We start from the raw sequence: 22896 nt of genomic DNA, 5'->3' as shown, positions 1-22896 counted from the left end.
GTTGTTCTATTTGCCAGAGTGTTCTGCTATGAAAGCAGCCTGCAATTCTCCTTGGATGCCATCAGAACAATAGTTTGTATATAGGTATTTTCTAATTGGTCAGTCTTACCATCACTCCAGTTGCTGGCATCACAATTTAAATGAAGCATTGCTTTAGCTGGCTGTTCTGAAACTTTGCCTGAGTGCTAATAGATATTTTAGTTTTCTGTGAGGCTGCCCACATGGGACTGAAAGCCAAGAGATGAATACAGAGATGTTTTAGCCAATTGGAGCTCATCTATTTCCAGCAAGAAGTGCCTCTTGCCACGTCTATTTTGCTCCAAAACATAAATGCCATCCCTTTTTCTACCCAAAGAAAAAACTGAGACTTTCTCATCTACCCACCATATTGGCGTACCCTCAACATGACAGTTCTCTGTTAGGATCTTTTCACAGACTCCTGCCATCCTCTGTTACACAGAAGAGACACTGGGGAAGTTTGGCATTGTTGGTAAGACAAAGGCATCTCACATCTGCTTTTCACCATGACTGATTGCTTGGAAACATAAGTTCTCTATTTGCACAAAACTTCATGTGTGTCATAGGAACGAGGAAGGACTAAGCACAATAAGCATCCAGTGATTACCAGAGATGGGATCAAATCACTTCATAAGATTTACACCCCATCTGCAAACAGCCTATGGAATGAATCTTCACTAGATCACTCTCCTTCCGTCTTAAGGAGAGCCTTAAAATATAAACATGTCCCCCCTCCCGGCTTTTCTTTTTTTTTTAGCCAGGCAATTTCAGCTCTAATTTCCAAAACACAACAAGGCAGAGGTTAGTTGTCATTTAGTAACCTGTGAGATTAAACTGCAGGCCATCAAGTGTAATACCAATATAAGTTCTATATTGGAATGAAATTAATTGCTTCTTGAACATTGGCAGCTGCAGCAAAATTATGCTGCTCTGTATCTCAAAAACAACGGATTACAAAGTTGCATTTCATTGGTTTAAAGCAAGGGTTCTCAGCCTTTTCTTCACTATGGACCCCCTTTAAATACCTTTTCTGGCTAGGGAACCCCAAGACTTCACTCAAAATTTAAATCATAACATTTCTTCAAGCCTTCATGGAACCCCCTGTAATGGCATCACAGCCCTCAGGGGACTGTGGAACACAGGTTGAGAACCACGAATTTAAAGGAACAAACTAAATCCGTGGTTTCCAGTTTTCGACAAGATATGCCGAAATAAAAAGTCACTTTGTTTTGGGTAGGATTTTTCAAGGGAAGTCTTTAAATTATTATCGCTGTCATGATATTGATTTGCATGTACTAGAGCTTCCCTAAGCTGACATTTATTTTTGCTGCTGGCAGAGCTGAGAAAGAGTCTGGGCCAGTCATGATTGGGGAGGTAAAGTATTTATGCTACTGAAATAGCAAACAGTGGTGACATCACAACACTTTGTGAAAAGGTTACAGCTACTCAGGGTATTAGCAAACAAAAATCAGAAACAAAAAGGAATAGGAATGGTGTGCATCAGATAAAAGTGTAGAGGAAGAAAGAACATGCTAAGCAAAAACAAAACAAAATTAAAAACTCGACAACATTGCAGCTGTGTCCTGAAGCAAGAGCCAAGAGGAAGGACTAAGGCATGCTTTTCAACCAATCCCCATTTTGGGCCAGAGGGAATTATGGGAACCAGACAGCAACACAATAGCAGCTGTCAGATTTTCCCAATTCATCCCCCTCCCCATAACAGAGAAGCAAACTTATATATGTATGTGCTCTGCAATCTTTCTATATCCTTGCTTAACATTGTCTGCCTGAGAGGAAAACAACGGCATTGGATGTTACATTTCTGGATTCTGGTATGGCACTCACTGGATGTATCTGGATGTACAGGTTCTTCTGTTATATTCCCCATATAAGGGGCTCTTCATATTCTATTAACTATTCTGCAACAATGGAATTACAAATTTATATCCAACTTGCAACCAACCGTAAGTCTGTTCGGTTAATATTCAAATAATTTATTTTCTCATAGAAGATCATTGGTCAAATATTCTTGAGCTGTTTGTTGTAGCGTTATATTTTTATATAATTTATTTCTTCTTTCTTTTTCCTATATATATGGCATACCGTGTTACCATCTATGATCTTATAAATGTAAATCATATGAAATGGTAGGAGGTACTTAAATTGTACCAGATTTCATATTTCTATCTTTGTTCTGTCGTAAATATTGCAGTGACTGTTATGAGTATAAAACTCATAGTAAAAGAAAAATAGAATTCCAGATTTATTATCTGTTTAATGGGTATATGAACAATTTAACTTTTGGAAGACAGCAGCAATTGGGTTTTTCCATTGTTTTTATTTTTATTTATTTATTTCATAAAGCATGTATTTTATGACAGATACAAGTGTAAACATAATTATAATACATGAAAAGGATATGAATAAAAGAAAACGTTAGGACAGGGACAGTAGGCACGCTGGTGCGCTTATGCACGCCCCTTACAGACCTCTTAGGAATGGGGTGAGGTCTACAGTAGACAATCTAAGGTTAAAGTTTTGGGGATTTAGGGAATATAACTTTAACTTTAGGGAATATAAGTAATAATTGTAGATGAAATTGACTGATTGGCTGGAAAAACATTCTTAATAAATGTTCAATGTATGTTCTTTCTACCTTGTTCCAGAATAAAGATTATTTATTATGTTCCAGAATAAAGATTAGGAGTATATGTGTGAGACTTGTTTGAGCATTGCCATTCATTTTCAACTTAAAAATGTCTTTTACTTTAAAGTAAGGATCTCAATTTATATGAGAATATATAATAATCAAAATCCATTTTTCATCAGCTGAAGTACTGTAGTTGCAAGTTTCTCTTATAGGACACCAGAGCCAGCCAGAAATTCATTTTCCATTTGACAGTATTCTTTTTCTATTTAAAATGTGAAATCATGATTCTTTGGCTGAGGACAGGAAATCCTTACATAGAACCACAAATCAGCAAAGAAAAAAAATCCTTTTAACAGGTTGTCAGTGTACTTATTAAATATTTTAAACTTCTTTTTTTCTGTTTTGATAGAAAGTGCATAAAATAGAAATTCATTGTTTCAGAAAGGGATGTCAACAGAATTCAGAATTCAGTTCTTACTTTTCTCCTCCTAAATGCAAAACAGTGACAAATTTCAATCCACAGCATTAGACTTCTTACATTATGCCTTAATACTGATTAGCTTTCAATAATTAAGAATAATGCTGCTACTTATTGATAGACAAAATCCATTTACATTAGGAGCAGTATAGATCAAACTACTAAACAAATCTACATATTATGGTTGGATGATAGATAGATAGATAGATAGATAGATAGATAGATAGATAGATAGATAGATAGATAGATAGATATCCATCTAAACTTCAGAGATGAAAGAAGTGCACAAGCATATTTGGAGAAGGAGAAATCCAAGACTCATGATGGAGAAAATCTATGTTGTCACTAGGATTCAAAAACTTAATCATCAATCAATCAATCAGATTCAAGGTAGGTAAAAAATCTTCACATGTATCTAATACTACAGTCTTGCTTTAAGCATGAGTACTTGAAAGAGGCACCAACTGAATTCAGTAGGACATTTCTGAGAAAGTCACTAATATCAGTATATTTGATTCACTGAGGAAAAACACATGAAAATATCACAGTACAAGATTGCACAAGACAGCAGGCAACTGGGTGTTTGAGTTGACCACAAAGTATTCCACATATTATTAAAAAGTTATTTTAATTAGCCTTGACCTTAGAAAGCCATTGTTTCTTACCTATGACAAACCTGATTTTTCATGCGTAAGGAACAACGCAAGGAATAATGTAATGCAATTATTGCAATTTGTCACATAAGGAGAAGAAAATAACAATGGACAGTCTATGAGGACTCTGTTTTAATAAACCGTTTCTCACGTTTCACAAGAAAACAGAAGATAATACTTCTCTTTTTTTTCAAGATGAAGGATTTCAAGGAATCCCTTTAATGTAGCTTTTTCCACATGTTTGTAAGTTGATTGTTGGAAGACATGCACTGCAGAGGTGGGTTTCAGCAGGTTCTGACCAGTTCTGGAGAACCGGTAGCGGAAATTTTGAGTAGTTCAGAGAACCGGTAGTAAAAATTCTAATTGGCCCCGCCCCCATCTATTCTCTGCCTCCCAAGTCCCAGCTGATCAGAAGGAAATGGGGATTTTGCAGTATCCTTCCCCTGGAGTGGGGTGGGAATGGAGATTTTACAGTATCCTTCCCCAGCCACGACCACCAAGCCACGCCTACCAAGCCACGCCCACAGAACCGGTAGTAAAAAAAAATGAACCTACCACTGATGCACTGAAACATCACAAATGCAGTATGTAATTTAAAAATACTTATGCCCAATATATTTGCCCACAGTGCTGTAGCACTTCTGGAAAGGAAGAAGCGGCAAGGGGGGGTGGGGGCAGAGAAAAGTATTGGTTCAAAATGTTATTTTAAAATGCTGTCATGGCAAGTTCTGAACAAGCCTACATTGCAGTGATTGTGATGTAGAATTGATTCAAGTTGGATACCAGGCAGAAATGTAAACTTTGATTTATGATTGCATGCTATCATATATCCAGAATGGCATTAAAACGTCCTACAAGCTTGAAATTGGTTTTGAAATATGGGCCTAATCTCTGCTGAAGTAAGCATGGAGTTGTAAAATGATAGGGGTATTTTGCTTAGATTCTTTTACTTAAAAACTCTATAAATAATTTATTTTCCTATTTAAGTTGTTTATATAGTTTATATAATTCAATATAGCAGTTTATATAATTCAATTAGAGACCCAGTATTTTAGAACAGGGAATTTCTCTAGTATAATTCAATATGATATTATAACATTCAGATTACAATTATATTATTTCTGACATAGTGTTGTCCTGCTTCTGCTTAAAAATCTCTAGTGAAGAAGACCATTTTCCCCCCTGAGGCAGACTGTTCTCCTTTCTTAGTTTTCATTACACACAGGCTAAACATTAATAAATTTCTCTTCCAATAAAAAAGAATATGTGGAGCTCAGGGTTAAACTGTGGAGTTCTTGATGCTCTCTGAGTTTGATTGTTTTATTTGATGACATTTAATTATACAACTAGGAAACATTGTCAATGCAAGTAAGTATTGGGTTTGCTCCATGTTTATATACAGTAGCTTGCTCTGCCCATTTTGGTGGAGGTATAATTTTCTCCTTGGTAGGATAATAATTTTTCTTATCATTGCACCAAAATTGGATTATTTTATTATCTTCCTTTTAAAAAACATAGAATAAGTCTAATTCATTTCAGTCCAGTTTCATTTGTTTTAAAATGGAAAAATCCATTCAGTACTCACTACTCATTGTCAACTCAGTTTTAAAAACAGATTTAAGGGTTGTTTTGGATATGTGAACCATATATAAAAGTTAGATTGGTTGATGTGTTTTGGACAACAAATTCGTTTTAAAATCTAGTATAATCAGTACACTCCAGCCTTTAAATGCTGGGCCACCTACAAATATGAATCTCTGCTCACTCACTCACAAAGAACTAATAAATTAGTGCCACACAGAGTGTTACTCCAAGGAATAAATTGACTTTGGAGGACACAGTCAACCATGCTTTCATTGGGCAAAATGAAGGGAAAAATTGGTTTGTTTTATCTGAGTACTACTTTGAAGATAATGTGTTTCAAATTTTCCCCATTTAAAATGTATTTTCCATTTGAAAAGAGATGACACTGAACTGAGCTAATCAGCAGATTTGTTCTGTGCTTTCTAAAATAATCTGTGTCTTCAAAATAATCCAATCAAATTAAATACTATTACATAATTATCAAATAAATGTTGATGAACTGCCTTCAGCAAACTATCCAAGTTAACTTAAACAGCCTTCTATTTAGTTTACGCTTAGCACAGGGGCCTCCAACCTTTAAAAGCATTACATTACTATCATGCCAACATAATGTCACTGCTTTTCATGATGTACTTACTATTTATACAATAGGAAAGCACTATCTAAATCTCAACTGACATCAAATGTCAGTTTATTTTTAATTGTACACTTCACCGGAGATAAGCTGCAATCCATAAATAAAATTCTTTCTATAGTAATTACATGACAAGTTTATTGGCTTTTCTGTACTGTACAGGATTAAATATCAAAGCTATGAAAAGTAAGTGCGGTTACCAAAAAATGCTTTCAGACTGTATATTGAGAGATCTGCAGTGAAGTTACTAGTTGGAGACTGTTTTCGAGTCTGGGGGAACTTGTGCTAAGGTGACATTTGCTAATCAAAACAATACATTCCAAATGAACCCAGCTCACAGAGCATGCCAGAGCAATCATGTTCATCAAGGAAAGTGGCATTAACAGGAAAGTGAATGATAAGAATCCTTGCTTTTTGTCCTACTGAGTACAAATCACTAGGCTAAGTACAAAAAGGCTGATCAACAAGACGTAATCGCTAGAGTATAAACAAGGATGCCAGTTGAGGACACAATTAAGACAGTTTGAAGATACATAAATGCATCTGCATAGACTTAAGATTGATTTTCCTTTCTCTTAAAAGCGTTCATTGTATGGTGATTCACAAGCACATGTTTCAAACACCGTATATAGAATGTCCAGACAATCAGAAACAAATTCCTTACATCAATGGGACTTTACATGGGTGTTTCTTGGATAGTAGCTCACCATGAATCAGGAGAAACCATTTTTAAAATCAAGAGAACATTTTGAAGTATTTTATGATACTCCATTGGACTTTTCTAATAGGAAAGAAAATGAGAGTGCCCAAACCACTTTTATGGATTTCAGCCACCATATATTAAGAATTTAAGAATCCTTCAATAATTCTTAAGATTAAGAATTCACCATATTAAGAAATGACAACCCATTTAAATATGCTGGGGAGCTATCTATGCATTAAACTTTATTTGTCAGGAAGTAATAGCTATTATTTATGTTGCACAAAGGAACTGAAGGATGTCAGATGAGTTTCCACCAGGCATCGTTTTAATCCTATTGTCACTGACTCAAATAAGAACAAGACACCAGAATGTATTATTTCAAAATTTATGGGTGGGGTGTAGATTGTGATTTTGAGTGCTTCTGAACACAACTACTGTGAAAAACATAAATTTCAGAGTAATGAAAATACCGTATTTTCGGAGTATAAGACACACTCCCCCCCAAAAGAGGGTGAAAATTTGGGTACGTCTTATACACCAAATGTAGCCCCGCCCACCCAACGGCCCCCAGCCTCTCAAATGGAGAACCTTTCAAGCAGAATTTTTTCCCCCTTATTTTCCTCCCCACAAAATAAGGTGCGTCTTATACTTTGGAGCGTCTTATACTCTGAAAAATATGGTATTTATTTTAGAATACCCCTACTGGTGGAGTACAAAATTGCACTAGCAACAGTCAATGTGCACAATAAGAATTCTAATTCCATTCCTTCCTCTGACATGCATTCCAGATCTCACATGGACTTCAGGGCATAGGAAGGAAAAACTGCTCCTGCTTCTGATTAATTCAATTTTTCATTTAGTTCGCGCTGTTGTGCTTTATTAGATGCAGAGGGCATTTTACATATGGGTGAAGAAAAATAACTGTAGCAATTCAATCTACAGTCTACCACTAATCTATTTTACATACTGATTGACTCAAGTGAAGTATAGCTGTGCAATTCTGCTTTTCAGTCTCCAGTAATTCAGATTTTAGCAAAGGCTATAATTAGAGAGGCACCAATATCTCTACAACGGTTTGTGAATTAGGGTTTCCTTAAAAAGCTTAAACAAAATGAAATGCAATGATATTAGTGAAGAGTAAAACAAGAAGACAAAGGACACAACAGTAGCAGTCATTTAATGATTTCTTTTCACCACACCTCATGTATCTCGTCCCTTGTCATGCAGAAATGGAGGACATGCGACAGCTCTTCCTCGTACTTTTCAGCTTTGGAGTCCCAGTTAATGCTGTCAGACTCCATGGTATCCAGCTGTTGCTGTAAGTTCTTTACAGAAACATTAAAGGAATTCTGAAACGAAATATATAAATTATGCTGAAGCAACAAGCAATTGTCTATAAACAGAGACAGTAATAATGAAAAATATTGTGTGGTAAATTATCATTTTCCAAGAGCATGGTACTCTAATTCTAACTCTTAATATTTCCAAGGTATGGAAATATCAATTCGAGTTCTATACCTGTCAACATATATGCAAGATATAAAGCTTGGTTTAAACCATGGAAAAATCTACTTATTTCACAGAATGTGCTGTTTCTTGTAATGTAGATGAACAGAGGTTCTACCGCTGACCTTTATTAGTGGTTAAGGCGCATTCAGATAAATGACTCTGAAACTCTTTTCAATCAAGTTGATTTATTTTATCTAGTCATCTTTTACAAGGTAAGAAACTACTTTTGGGGGACAATCTCCCCAAAACTGAAAGAAAAGAATAAGCACAACCAATGCAGAAGCAGCAATAATCAAAAGGAAAACATAAAATAAGCCAACAGCAGATCAATAAAATACAACAGAAAGAGTTATCAGTCAAGCTCAAAAAGCAAATAAATCCAATAATAAAGTCGGGAAGAATGATCTGCTTTGTGTCAGAATATCCCTGGTGAGAACAATGGCAAACACCATATTCCTATTGTGAAAGCATCCACCTGCATTCTCAGAATGAAGATATTTGATCAAAAGTTTTAAGGAGTGGGCGAGAATAAATGGGGCAAAGTAGGAAGTCCATGAGATATTTTGATACAATGTTTCTGCATCAGCACTGTCCATAGTACTGCAGAGTTTCCCTTACCTTAATTTATTTCAACACCTTTAAGTAGTATAATAGGTATGTTACTACTTTATTTCTATGAAGCTGAACTATCAATCCTTCCATGGATCTATAGAGGAATACCGGGACAACATCAAAGAATAATAATAACTTTTTCCTACTGCTTTCATTATTGTAGCATCAGAACTTTATTATTCTTATAAGGAGAAAAAAAAGGGGGGGGGAAAGGAAAGGGTCTGTATTGATGTCAAAGGAGATAATGTGGAAAGGGAGAATGAAGGTGTGCATATTGGCAAATGTTTGGGAAAGCAAAGTCATGGTGACTAGTGAGAAAGGAACAGCCCTAACAAGAAATGGCACTCACTGGTCCATATGGGAGCCAGGCAGTAAGGTCTGCCTTTCCTGCAAGAGATGGGGGGAACAATCAATCGGGTCTATCAATGACTGTGGTCTAGGCTGGTTATCAGGCCACTCTCAGTCTGGATTGTATCTTGACAACCCACTGCAGTCCGGACTGGGATTTCTGAAGTTGGCTTGGAACATCAGGAGAGACAAGCCTCTTAAGTTGTAGGGCGAAATTGCCCTAAAAGAGGTTGCAATTGATCGACTAAGCTAAAACTGGTCAAAAATACTTCACATTACAAAAGAAAGCTTTGCCTTTAACCTTTACTCAAAACTATGTACATTATGCTTAAGGGGGGGGGAGATGAAAATATACCCAGAACAAATAAAAGACTGGTAGGTATCACCTCAACGTTTGTACCCCTTTATCAATACTACCGTCTTCTTTGCTAAGCTGAGTTCCAATTAACAGTATTCACTATAGCCAGTCATCATTTGTGTCAGAGAAAGTTACATACAGTTATGTGATACATAAAGAGGACAATAATACTAATAGTCACTCAATATACTCCCACAATGTGGGGGAAAAAAATGTGATGGCAAAAGGTTCAGTTGTACTTCTGGCACTGTTGTAAATTCATAGTCCATGACTGATGTAAGAAAGAAAGTAGCTTGTCCTGGATAATTGCTCCCTTTTCCCCATTTTGGATTTGCTCTGATATTTACTTACAGCATGTATTACTGTTGAGAGTATATCCCTTCCAAGCGAAAGTGCTGATTTTCCCCATTCTAGACTTGCTCTAATATTTACTTACAGGATGTTTTACAGTTGAGAGTATATCCATTCCAAGTGAAAGTGCCAATTTATACAGGTGCCTGATATGTACATGCTTCTCCTGAGCATTAGTCAGGTGGATCTTAGCATGGGAAGTGTCACTTGGCACATCTTTCATTTGTAGGATCTCCAGTCCTCCTGATTTTATGAGACCTTCAAGCTGGGAAAATTATAGATATGTTTCATTAACGTCAAGCCTTGCATCTTTTAATGTTCACGGAACATTCAGGTTCAGTTCAAAACAACTTTGACTCTAAATCCAGAATTTGGCTACCCAAATACTTTAGCATAGTTATTGCCTAACAACTGCTTCTTTTAAAATGGTATTTATAGGCCAGTAAAAGAAAATACACATGGATGAATGAGTTAGTGAAATCACGAGGTTCATGAAAATAAAGACAACTACACTTACCTCCTCTCTGATTTTGTGGAATTTGACTGTCTTGTTGAAAACTTCATCGTATTTTGCCATCATTTCCTTTATCTCCTTATGGAGATGAATGAGCTCACTTATTTTCTCAGATTTTTCCACGTCAGGAGCTCCTTTCAAGCCCAGCTGCTCTGATAATTTTAATGTGTATTCCACCTCAGCATTGAGTTGCTAATGAATTAGGTACAATAAAAAAATATTCAAATCTCAAAGGAAAGCACATTTACATTTAAGCCAAGCAAATCTCTGTTCATTTTGTTTGAACTGTTACTTTCCCCTTGTTCTGAAAAAGTGAATGCACTAGTTTCAGTCTGAATGTCTTCCTAAATTTTGCTGCACTTCCTGCCAAATATGGTTTTAAATATATGGCTTTTCATTCAGGGTGGCATGTTTGAATTACCTTAGGGTTTATAAAGAAGTAAAAGACATATTTCTCAGTATCTACTGAAACAAATAGAACACAATTTTTCAACATTCTCAGCTTATGTTCTTACCTGAAACTGTGGCTTAATTTCATTAAACTTATTTTGTAACTCCATAAGTACTGAAAGATTACTTCCAAGATCAAGTGCCAGAGTAGATCTGAGTCCCTCTTGAAGAACAACTAAGCGTTGTGTTGTCTATAATGCACCACAAAACAATTTGTAAATGCATGTTTAGAATTTTTGAAATAAGAAGAGACCAGTTTTAAGAAAAAAGGAATGTTAAACTTGCATATTACAAAGTAAAAATGCTATAAAGTATGTTAGATTAGTGCCTACCCATATATCTTTTATATTCTATTTTTGAGGCCTAGAGTGGACCAGAAGATATGAATTATTGTTGATAAATGTTTAAACACAAAGTTTCAGCTAAATATTACTAGCCAAGATCCAAAATGGAACTGAAATTAGCATCAAGAGCTAAAGGAGAAAAAGGTGCTTGTAGATTCAGCTCCCGAATCTACTTTTCATCTGACAATACTGTATTTCCTGACATTCTAAAACCCTTTTACTGAACTATCTTACAAAAACTTAGGTCGTTTAAATCTGCCAAGCTATCTTAAATACACCAACAAATAAAATGTAAGGGATCAAACTTGATTGCAAAATTCCAGAGAAATCTAGAAGTTATAGGAGAAATGATTGAGTAGTAGATGCCATCAACAAGGCCTTTTATTTTTTTGATATAAAGATATATGCAAGGGTGTCTGAACTATGCTATCAAAATGCATTCTGACACATAACAAAGAGCAGAGCTTTGATTATGTGGTTGACTCTTTGACCCCTTGTGATCACTTCTTGGCATTTGGGACATTCGTTTTACTTTGATTATCACATATTTTATTTGCATGTACACTCCAGGAAGGATTTCGTGATGGCACTTCATGTTCCCCTAAAATTGCTAAAGGAAATTCTTCATTTTGAAAAACACACTATTGTTAGGAAAAATGTCTAGACAGTTCAGCTATTATGCTTTCAAATCTCTTGAATATAGTGCAGAAGAACCATGGCGTTCTGATCTGCCCCAAACAAAATTAAAACAAGTGGCAATTCCATTTTACCAAAGAGAGTTAGGAATAAATATTACATAGATTTCACTTACATTTTTAAATTGCTCATTAAATTTTCCACATTGTTGCTTGATCGATTGCACTTGATTCATGCTAAGTTTCCATCTTGCCCAAAGTTCGGTTAATTCTTCTTTTTCTTTGTTCAGAATATCAAGAGTACGTTCCGTTACTTGAACAACATTTTCCACATTCATTATTAGATTGTTATTCACCTGTTCCAGACAGAATTTATAATTTGGCATCTTTATGATGGCATCAAGAAGGGGCAGAGATTTATTTCACCTCCACCTCATGCAATTCTATACATTTTTCTAGAAGTCAAACTAAATGGATGTAATATGCATCATGCATCTGACTCCCCTTTTCTCTTTACTGAAAAGGAATTACATCGTTTTTAAAAACCACCATGCAGAAATAATGAGGCTTTAATACTTCCTCCCCGGTCCTTTGGTTCTTAAAATCCACACGTTATTTGGGATGTGGTGTCCATACAAATGTTAAACAGGATTCTTGAAAGAAGATTTGACTCCTGGAACTATGTATATCATGAACTCACTCTAGATGGGGTTACCATGTAGTATTTCAATATATACTCTAAATGACTTGCTTAGCTTTACCTTAGAAGGTATATCTAATTATACTCACTGTGGCTTATCCCAAACATACAGGATTAGTTCAGAAAGAATGTGGGAAAATAAACATTGTTGGTATCTATAAATCATCAGAAATTGCCTCACCATCTTTACTAAATTTAAAAAGTCATGACCCATATCTTGAGTGGAAAGAATCTTCTTCAAAACCAAATACCACTGAGCATCAGCTGATTGTAGCAAGGCCTCATTTTTAGCTTCAATGTCTTCTGCAGGCTCGCTTATATAGAATTCTTTCAGCTTCTGGGCATCATTTCCAACCTAAAGGAATAGAAATGAATCAACCCAACTATTCTCTTCTGAACATTTATGATGGACATTCTTTAGGCTATTGAGCTGCACCTACGGAATCCTTGAAGTTCTTCCCTGCAGTAAATAAGACTTCCAAAAAGCTAAGGCAAGAACTTACTAAGGCTTTTAACTTAGTAGTTAAAAAATGTTTTGTTAAATATATTGCAAATAAAATTAGAAAACCTGAAAGGATACTTTACTAAATTTATTCTGTTTCTTTAATAGGTTTTAGATGTTCTCTTATTCTTGTTAAATATGAGGCAATTCACCATTTGCTCTGGAAATTGCACTGTTAAAGTAGGGAACGAAAACTACTTTCAGCATCCTAAACTATTGTCCATACTGTCTGGTTGTAATGAGCACTGAAATCCAGCAACATCTAAAGAGTCACAAGTTCCTTTCCTGTTTTGTAAGAAGGTGTTAGCAAAGGCACACTTTCAGTGACTTTTGCTAAGCGAGTACTGCACTGGATGATGTTTGACACTGAACGCTCTTACATAGTGTTGCCCTTTCTGAAAAGTGAGTTAGGAGGAAGTTATATGCCCGATCAGTGATCCCCACCTTTCTGTCTCAGCAGACCAGTGGAAGTGACCATTGTGGCAGCGGGGGAGAGACGGGATGATTTTGCATGCATGCGCGCACTGCTTTCACGAATGAAGCTCCATGCACACACTCACCCACCACTTCCACAGCCGAGTTCCAAATGGGCAGCGGCCTGGCACCAGGCCACAGACCAGGGATTGGGGACCCCTGTGCTAGATCACATGAGCAATTTCATCTTTATTTTAAATTACCCTTTATCTTTAATTCAATATTTAATCTAATTCTATCTAATTAAGAGGAACTAAAATATGCTACAACATTCTACCAACATATATTTTTTATCCATGAAAAATCCATATTTTTTACCCACCAGCTTTATAGGAGACCACTTTCTCCCATGCCATTGAGCCACCACAAAAAATAATGATCAATTCACTACTTCAGCCAGCAGATTGCTAGTCATTTCTTTATGTCAAAATAACATGGAAGTATCTGCAGTTTTCTCACTCAGTCTTTGCTATCAAGTTTGACACATATCAATACCAAGTGGGGAAGGGTGCAACATTATTCTGAACATTATTCCATTGTATTTAAAGATGTCACCAAATGTAGGTATCTTTCCGAACATAACATTTTCCCACAAAATATGTTTAAGTACCTCATCTGATGACTTTAAGAAGGCTACATATGGCTTCAGGATTTTGAGTTTTAAGGAAAGATTTCTATTCAGTGTTGCCAGTTCCTCATTTAAAAGCTCAGTTTTGTTTGAAAAAACTGCTATTTCAGTGGTTTCTAGTTCTTTCATTTCCTTACAAATTCTTACAGCCAATTCTAGTTCATTGGCCATCTCCTACAATGTATAACAGAGAAAAATAAGTGCATTAACATTTTGAAAATTAATCAAAATTAAAATTTTCCTCATTTATTGGTTATCAAACACATATGAGTATTATATTATATTATTGAATGTTTATCAGTATATCCTACTATGGTTTGCACACTGAAGCTAAATTTATTCTTTCCTCCCTCCCACAAAAAATAATTCTCAGACTTTTTATACCACCACTCTCATTTCTAAAACAATGTATATTTCCCCTCCTGATCAATTGTTGCAAGAATTATGCAAAAAAAAAATAATAATGCTTATCTTTAATAATTAAATGTTAATTTATGGATCAAGGGAGTTCAGAAAATTTGCAACTGCCTGCCATGGGTTCACACAGAGAAAGTGAAAGCGAAGCTGGTTGCACCAGAAAGAGTGAGAAGGGAAGTCTGGCGTCCAACTTTGCCCATGCAAGATTTATCTTTTTTTTTTTTTTAAAGAAAGAAATTATGACCTTCTGATAAGCTGTTTATTGAGCCCTGGCTAACAGTTTGAAAAGCCTACAAAACCCTTTTATGATCCTATAAGAAATTTGGAAGATCTTTTAGAACAGTTGGGGGTACAAGACCAAGAGTGCTAATTAGTATATGAAGGCTCTATGAAGGACTGTTTCCAGGAGTGTCCATGGAGACGAAGGCAGGAGTAAAAAAAGTCAAGATGATGGCCATGAGCATATAATTGAGGCCATATTTCTCTTCCATTTGTTGCATGTGTAACATACCTAAACATATGGAGAGCTTCAATCATGTGGTTGTGGCCTTGACTCCCCCCCCACCCCCTTCTGCAAACATTCTTGATGCTTGCTGATTTTATGCAAAGAAAATACTTCCATACTGAATAGTAGGATTTTTCTTTAATTTTATATGTATATACATATAATATATAGTAAAACTTAAAGAAATGCATTACAATTTTTTTTTTAAAAAAGCAACGTGTGCTTAATATAATTTTTGGTGTAATAAGTTTAAAATCAACCCACTGGTGCCAGTACTACACTGGTGGTACTGAAATAAAAGTTTTTGAAAAATTGTAAGAAAATCCCATAGTATGAACGTATGATTTAACCATTTAAAATGATGATATTAAAACAAATGCATCAGACCTGACCTTGGTTTGATTCGCCAGCTCTAAATATTTTTTCAGGACTTCTTCTGATTCAGGAGCAGATGATCCAGGATTTACTGCAGCTGAGAGTACTGGACCAATGTTTTGAATCTTTCTTGATGCCTTTATATTTAAACAGATATTAATAATAGCTGAAAACCATGTGGAAGTATGTCAACAGTAGGGAGTTGTAAAGTGAGACAGCTTTCAAGAACACAATTCCCTTAATATCATTTAAAATAATATAGTCTTATGAGTGTGCTATCTTTTTCCTTAAGTTTCCCTAATTAGTATTCTGATGTATAATATTTGCTATTTTATTAGTTAGGAGGAAGCAATTTGTACAATTATGAAGGTGAGTAATATTCCAGAATGGCTCATCTTCTTGGAAAGCTGCCTACCTTTTTTATATAAAATTCATTTAAAATTCTGTCACAACTATATTGTATTTTTTATTATTTTTATATATATATTTCACATTTCCAAACTACCCATCCCCCTCAAAGAGGGAGATGTATGGAAGACTGTGATATATAGTGTAAGAAGAACTAACAAATAGAATAAAAGGAAGCAAAGTAGATATGATGTACATCTGTAGAGATAAGGAAAATGAAAAGGATGTATCATATTAAAATGAAAATGTTTTGATCTTGTGGTGTGGTATTGATGAATGCATGCAGAAAAGGAATGTTACATATGAATGAAATAATTCAAGTGAAGGTCAGAAAGTATTAATTTGTGTCATCTAGATTGTTGTGAATGCGTATGAATGTATGAACATTAGTGATAGTTGGATAGTATGCTCTAGTGAATGGTGATAATTGAAAAATCCGATATGAGTTTTTTTTGGGAAAATACTATAATATTCTGAATTAATGCAGTCAACAAAAAAAATCTACTAGATGACATGAATTGATGGGTGGGAGTAAGACAAGAGAGCAAAGAAAAGGTGAGTGGAACATTTAGAAACCTAAGGATAAATGAGAATGGTATGGTTTGACAGGTATGTACCTATCAATACCTATTTTAAATACATAATCTAGATATGTAGATAAATCTGCTTGCACAAATACATGGCAAATGAATTAATTTATATCTGAAAGCATGATTGAACATTTATGATGAAAGATAAAGAGAATGTGAACTGAGTACAAAAGTAAGCGATCAGCATGAACAAAGTACAAGAAGGGTAGGTCATGTAGAATGAATGAGGATACAGTTACAAAACAAACAATTTTAAGGTCAAGGAGAAATGTAAAAAATCTAGAAAATCATGACTGGATAGAATTTATGAATTACTGAAAATGAGAGTGACGGGCAGTGTAAAGAACAAAAGGCAAGATAGGAACAGTGTATGGATGTTGCATAAGGACAGATGTGTAAGCAGGGGTAGAAAATATGGAAATATATAGATAACTGCATTAGCATAGTCTAATTTGACCTATATCTCTTTTTCTTAAGCCAAGCCTTCAGGGTTTTTTTTTGCTTAATATTTCTTAATATTTTTCTATTGCTTATTTCAAAAACGTGTGCTAACAAATGCTAGAGTTGATTTGAGCATCAAATTTTATTTTGCGAGATTAATTAGAGAAAACTTCAAGGCAGGGGTGGGCAATTAATTTTCCCAAGGGGAGACATGAGAAACTGGGATTGTTGTGGAGGGCCGAACCAATGTTACCTGATTTGATGTCCTCAAACTCTGTCACCTCAACTCCTCAGGTTGCTCCAGGTGAGGGGTAAGCAGTGCACAGGTAAAAAAAGGGGTTTCTCTCCTTGCCCTTTCATGGCTGCCGATCGACCGAAGGAGCACATGGTGACTGTGCAGAACTGTACCTTACTCGGCTTCTTCTCCTACACTTTGTGGCATGTTTATTTACATTTGATTTCTAATTTCAAATTGACCTCACAAGGATCACAGGGACAGCCAAAAGTCCAGATGTGGCCCCGGGGGCCATAAAATACCCAGATCTGCTTTAAAGTTAGCATCAGATTGAGTGGCCTTACTGCTCTCAATTAAGTAAAACTCCTGCTTACTATATGCTCTGGGAGCAGTTTTTAAGCCATTCTATTTGAGATCATTGGTCAAGGAAAGCAGAATACAATGTCTTCGTTCTCTGTTGGTGATGGTTTGCAGCCAATGGCAGAACTCTTTCTGATGTGTTTAACTTAATACTATTTTTAATGGATCTGCTAATATCAGGTTCTTTGGTGCTTAAAGTATAATTGGCAAATTTTATTTCTCTGACAAAAGCAGTATTTTGCCAGTCATGAATAGAGATGATGAAGAGTAGCTTTCTTATTGTCCTACCAGGTATGGGAAAAAATAAAATCATTGAATATTGAGAGAGGGATGGGGGGAGGGAGGGAGGGAGGGAAGGATGGAAGGAAAAGCCTTCTTGCTTTAACACTGTCCAATTCTCTTCCCTCCCTTTCGAAGTACAGCTGCTCCTTTTGAAATTTGACAACACTGAAAAGAAGAATCAGCCTTGAAGATATAAGGAAGGGTGAATTTGACTTGTCCAACCTCCAATTTCATCAGGAGATGAAATCATGTAAATTTATTCTTTTTACTGGTATTTCAAGGCAGTGAACATATCCAACCCACTTTCCTATATTGCTGGAAACCTTTCCATTGCGTGTATGCTAGTGATAAAAAAAGAATTAAAATTATGTATGTGTAGGTTTATTGAGAGCTCGAAATAAGTTTATATGCATCTTTTAATACATCATTTTAGTATTCTGTAATATATTATTGCTATACATATATCAGGGAGATATACCTTCTTTAGGTAATCTTCTAAGGAAGTGGCTAAGTGTTCCTTGTTTGAGGTAAATTGTCCATGATCAGGAAACTGTTTGATCAACTGATCTACTTTTTTCTCAATGTAGTCCATTCTTTCCTGAATCCCAATCATCCAAGAACTGAAAGTGCAATAAAATCACGGTTAATGCTGGCTGGTAAATGAAAGTGTAATGTTATCTACGGTATGTATTCTAATGCTTTATATCATAATTATTTACTGTTGCTCTATTTTCAAAAAGCCCAAAGATAATGAAAGTAATGCATAGCAAGAGACCTTAAAATATACTGTTTGATTCCAGTTCTTATTCCACATCTTTACGTCAAGGCTTATCTGTAATGACCCCAGAATTCATCAGATTTCTGGGGTCCTGATTTTTCAGCATTTTTTTTAACAGTGGTTCTTGTGCAAACATGAACTAAATATGGTGATCATGAAGTGAATCCATTTTACCTAAGGGGCATTTTTTTTTTTTTTTACTGGAAACCTGAAGTAAATGCAGAAACTGAGAAAAACCATCAAAAAATGTGGTCACGTGATTCCGGGATGTTGCAAATGGCTGTAAAGTTTACCTGGTTGCCAAGTGCCCAAAATGTGGTCATGTAATCAGGCAGGTATGGTCACATGCAACCTTTAAAATTAAGTAGTTTTGAGGGTTCCATCATAACTTTGAACATAAGTTATGGACTACCTAAATAATTAGCATTACCTAACACTCTGAGAATATTAAGTATCATATTTTAATACATCATTTTAGTATTCTGTAATATATTATTGCTATACATATATCAGGGAGATATACCTTCTTTAGGTAATCTTGATTTAGATGGTTTTATCAAAATTAGACCCTAAGTTAAAATGCAGTTTAAAAAAATACATAACTGCTTTTATTTCAAATCCAAATTTTAGCTGTAAAGAGTTTACTTTTTTTTTTACAGACAACTCACAATGAATATTCCCCCTGTGAGTTTTAAGACTAGCACTTCTTCTAAAAATGTTGCTTTAAACAAAAATTAGCACACAGTCATGTGGCAAACAACCAACAAACACACTAAATATTTGAGCTCCAGGGTGCTGATTTATAATAATGCAAAGACGCAAGATAGTTCTCTTCAAACTGATTATCACATACAATTAGGATAAGAAAATTGCACTTAAGGAACGAATTGTTACCTTCAGTTAATTTATAACAGAAATTTTCTCTGGCAAAGCATTGTGAAATTAAATAGCAATACAAACTCCATTAAAATATTAATAGTGATCATGAAAATCATTTGAGTGCCTAAAAAAGAATTGCATTCTCAGTTGGAACTTTATTAGATCTGAAAGCCCCTGTTCAGAATAAAAGTATACTTGTGAAAGCTGAACTGAAGAAAATCACTTCCCCCCCCACCGCCCCCTAAATGATGATTAGTGGAAATATTCTGAACTGGTAATGGGCAGAATTTTCTTCCTTTAATACACAACAGAATAACCATAAGTACCTTAACTAAATGTAATTGAAAACAGCTGTTCCTTTATTTCCATTGTACTGATGTACAACTTAATAGAATTTTTATTAAAAACAATCCTATTTTCTATCAGGACAATTTCCATTTACTATAATGATATTGGGAGATGAATAAGATCAAAGTTTTCCTTCTTTGCCCACTTCTTCTAAGCTTATGTGGGCAAGCAGAAATGAGCTGGCAGGTTAGCCATACATGGTTACATATTGATGTTACTACTTTTGCTTATATCAATTTGTTTGCTTGTTTGTTCGTTCGTTTATTCATATTTATAGTGGCATCCATGTTATATAACAATTTCCAGTCATTTATGCTGGCTCCCATACTGCTTGTCATAACAATGTCTATGACACAGAAACGAAGGTACTACTTCTACTGATCCTAACGAGGCTTTGAGTCTTCACCATTACTTGTGCTGGCTTGAGAACATCTAGAAAAGAAATCAGTTGGATGGGCTTTGAGAGACATCCAACAAAATTCTGTAGAATCACTTGGAATCTCAACCTATCATAAGTGGATTTGGATGAGGGCAATTACATACTAAAAGAAAAGTAAAGAGTCTAGAGGCAACTGTAGCAACTCTGAACGAAGTGACAAAACCCCAACCTAAGCAAGAGGACTACGCCCAAATTGAATACAATAGGGAAAAGTTTCCATAAAAAATGACCCTTAGAAGCCCAGATTTCAAGTTCTCTATTTTAAGATTTCATTTCAACACTATTTAACCATTCGAAGAAACATAATTTCCCAATAGGGATTCTCACACCTATATGTTTTATAATGTATGTGGAACTCTCCAGTTACCGTATTTTTCGGCGTATAAGACGCACCTTCCCCCCCTAAAATAGGGTGAAAATTTGGGTGCGTCTTATACACTGAATGTAGCCCCACCCAGCCTCTGAAACAGAGGTTTCAGAAGCTGAAAAAAGCCTCTGAAATGGAGTTTTCAGAGGCTGAAAAAAAAGCCTCTGAAAGGGAGCTTTCAGAGGCTGGGAAAAAAAGTCTCTGAAACGGAGGTTTCAAAGGTTGAAAAAAGCCTCTTGGGAAAAAAAGCAAGGCAAAGAGCTCACAATCAACGAACCTGTTGCTAAAATTCACCTCTGGGAACAGGTGATTGGGGGCATTCCAGGAGGCCAATCCACTCACCAATCATCTTTTTTCTTATTTTCCTCCCCAAAAATTAAGGTGTGTCTTATACTCTGGTGCGTCTTATAGTAAGAAAAACACAGTATATATTATACTTACCTGTGAGCATCTTGTTTGCTAAGTAAGGCTTGTCCCTTCTGAAGGGCATTATCTGATCCATTTTTAATTTCTTTTTGTAGTTCCTCATGTTTTACTGCCAAAATGGGCAAGTTGAAAACTTTAGATTCAAAAAGCTTAAGGGAAGCCTCTACATTTTCAAGTACATCATATGCCTGTCAAATTAAAAAAAAAAGTTTGAAAAAGTTAAAGAAGCACAGTGACTGCCAACTACTATGATTAAGACAATTGTTTGAAAAAATTTCAATAAACCATTTTTCCTCTCTATGACATTATAGAAAGAGTATATAGTGCATGCTTATTTGGTTGCATCCTTATTTGATTAACATTGTGGAGTAGAGTAGAGTAGAGTAGAATAGAATAGAATAGAATAGAATAGAATAGAATAGAATAGAATAGAATAGAATAGAATAGAATAGAATAGAATATTGGCCAACTGTGATTGGACACACAAGGAATTTGTTTCTGTTGCATAAGCCCTCATTGTATATACAAACAAAATAATCATAAGATACCAATAGGAGAAGGTAATGGAAAAGATGAGAAGGATAGTAGTAATTATTTATTTATTTATTTATTTATTTATTTATTTATTTATTTATTTATTTATTTATTTATTGGTTCGATTTATATGCCACCCTTTTCCGGAGACTCAGGGCGGCTTACAATGCATTAAGCAATAGCCTTCAAACTTTTGTATATACCTGCTTAGTAGGGCTATATACTATATCCATACTATATGGTTAAATATCCTTAGACATAAAGTGTACTGTAGGAATTAGGTATTCAGCAGAGTGATGGCACAAGGGGAAAAAACTGTCTGTGTGTTTTGACATGCAATGCCCTATAGCAGCAACCTTAGGAGAGGAGTTGAAACAGTTTACGTCTAGGATGTGAGGGGTCTGTAGATATTTTCTCAGTCCTCTTTCTTACTCGTGCAGTATACAGATCCTCGATTGAAGGCAGGCTGGTTGCAGTTGTTTTTTCTGCAGTCCTAACTATCCATTGAAGTCTGCATCTGTCTTGTTTGGTTGCTGTACCAAACCAAACACGTATGATATTAATGTGAATTTTGACAAAAACAACTTCTACAAGATTTTTTAATTCCCCCTTTTTCTGAAGTCTCCATTCCACCTTTTCTTTATTATTCCAGATTATTCTTCCTACCATTAACAGCAGATCTGAGGAAAACAATCTTACCTCACTTTCAACTAGCGGAAAAATTCTATCAGATCACAAGTCCCCTATTCACAGATGCATATTATTAGTGCTAATCCATTCTGTTTTTCTTATATTATAAAATCAATTCTTCGTGACATCTAAGAGCTCTAAATGTGTGATCATTTTAATTGCTGCAATGTGTGCAAATTATCTTTATAATCTAATTTCAGCTTTGATATAATTGGATTTTCTTTTTCAAACCGGACACTTCATGCCATAAATATGAAAAGTGAAGTTTAGATAGCAGTATTTTCTTTTGAGAAAATATCAACAATCTATCAATTCTATGCTATAGATTTTTATAACATCTCTAAAGATTTGGTTTCAAGTCAGAAAAATACAGTCCCAAATGATATTATATCCAATACACAGGCAAACTCTATATTTTGCTCAAACATCTTCCTAGATCTTTTTTCCACCGAGTGGCCAATCAGTTATCTCAGAAAAGTGTATAATGGTACATTTTATTAGTCTTTTCAAGTAAATTCTAAAGAGGGTTGTCATAATAAGTGCCTACTGATGCCCTATGCTGTTGTGGGAAGTCCCCGCCCCCACCAGAGAATGAAATATTTGGGGGAATATTAAAAGAGGAAGAATATTATATTTTCCCAAAGGAGAAATGCAGAAAAATCTTAACAAAGGTAGAA

General features: G+C 35.2%; 1 protein-coding gene across 5 annotated transcripts in view; it reads right to left on the bottom strand.

Moving 5' to 3' along the window:
- The window catches only part of CCDC141 (coiled-coil domain containing 141), a 127310-nt gene that overhangs the window by 33790 nt on the left and 70624 nt on the right, over nucleotides 1–22896 (bottom strand). For 4 of the 5 annotated variants that reach the window (XR_011601653.1, XR_011601655.1, XM_070956794.1 and 1 more), the window contains exons 8-17: nucleotides 21011–21183; nucleotides 18237–18378; nucleotides 15460–15579; nucleotides 14128–14319; nucleotides 12723–12896; nucleotides 12018–12197; nucleotides 10928–11053; nucleotides 10416–10604; nucleotides 9984–10163; nucleotides 7920–8069 (exon numbers count right to left, since the gene is read on the bottom strand). Coding sequence is in view for 3 of the 5 variants with exons in the window: in XM_070956794.1 (XP_070812895.1) it covers nucleotides 7920–8069; nucleotides 9984–10163; nucleotides 10416–10604; nucleotides 10928–11053; nucleotides 12018–12197; nucleotides 12723–12896; nucleotides 14128–14319; nucleotides 15460–15579; nucleotides 18237–18378; nucleotides 21011–21183 (1626 nt within the window). In the remaining 2 variants the exon portion in view is untranslated. Of the gene's footprint in view, nucleotides 1–7919; nucleotides 8070–9983; nucleotides 10164–10415; nucleotides 10605–10927; nucleotides 11054–12017; nucleotides 12198–12722; nucleotides 12897–14127; nucleotides 14320–15459; nucleotides 15580–18236; nucleotides 18379–21010; nucleotides 21184–22896 lie in introns of those variants that run through there. The other variant, XM_070957033.1, reaches the window with a different exon arrangement.

This window comes from Pituophis catenifer, unplaced genomic scaffold, assembly GCF_029215685.1.
Source record: "Pituophis catenifer annectens isolate HBS135680 unplaced genomic scaffold, rPitCat1.0.hap2 SCAF_1, whole genome shotgun sequence".
NCBI lineage: Eukaryota > Metazoa > Chordata > Lepidosauria > Squamata > Colubridae > Pituophis > Pituophis catenifer.
This window is presented reverse-complemented; position numbering and strand designations above follow the sequence as displayed.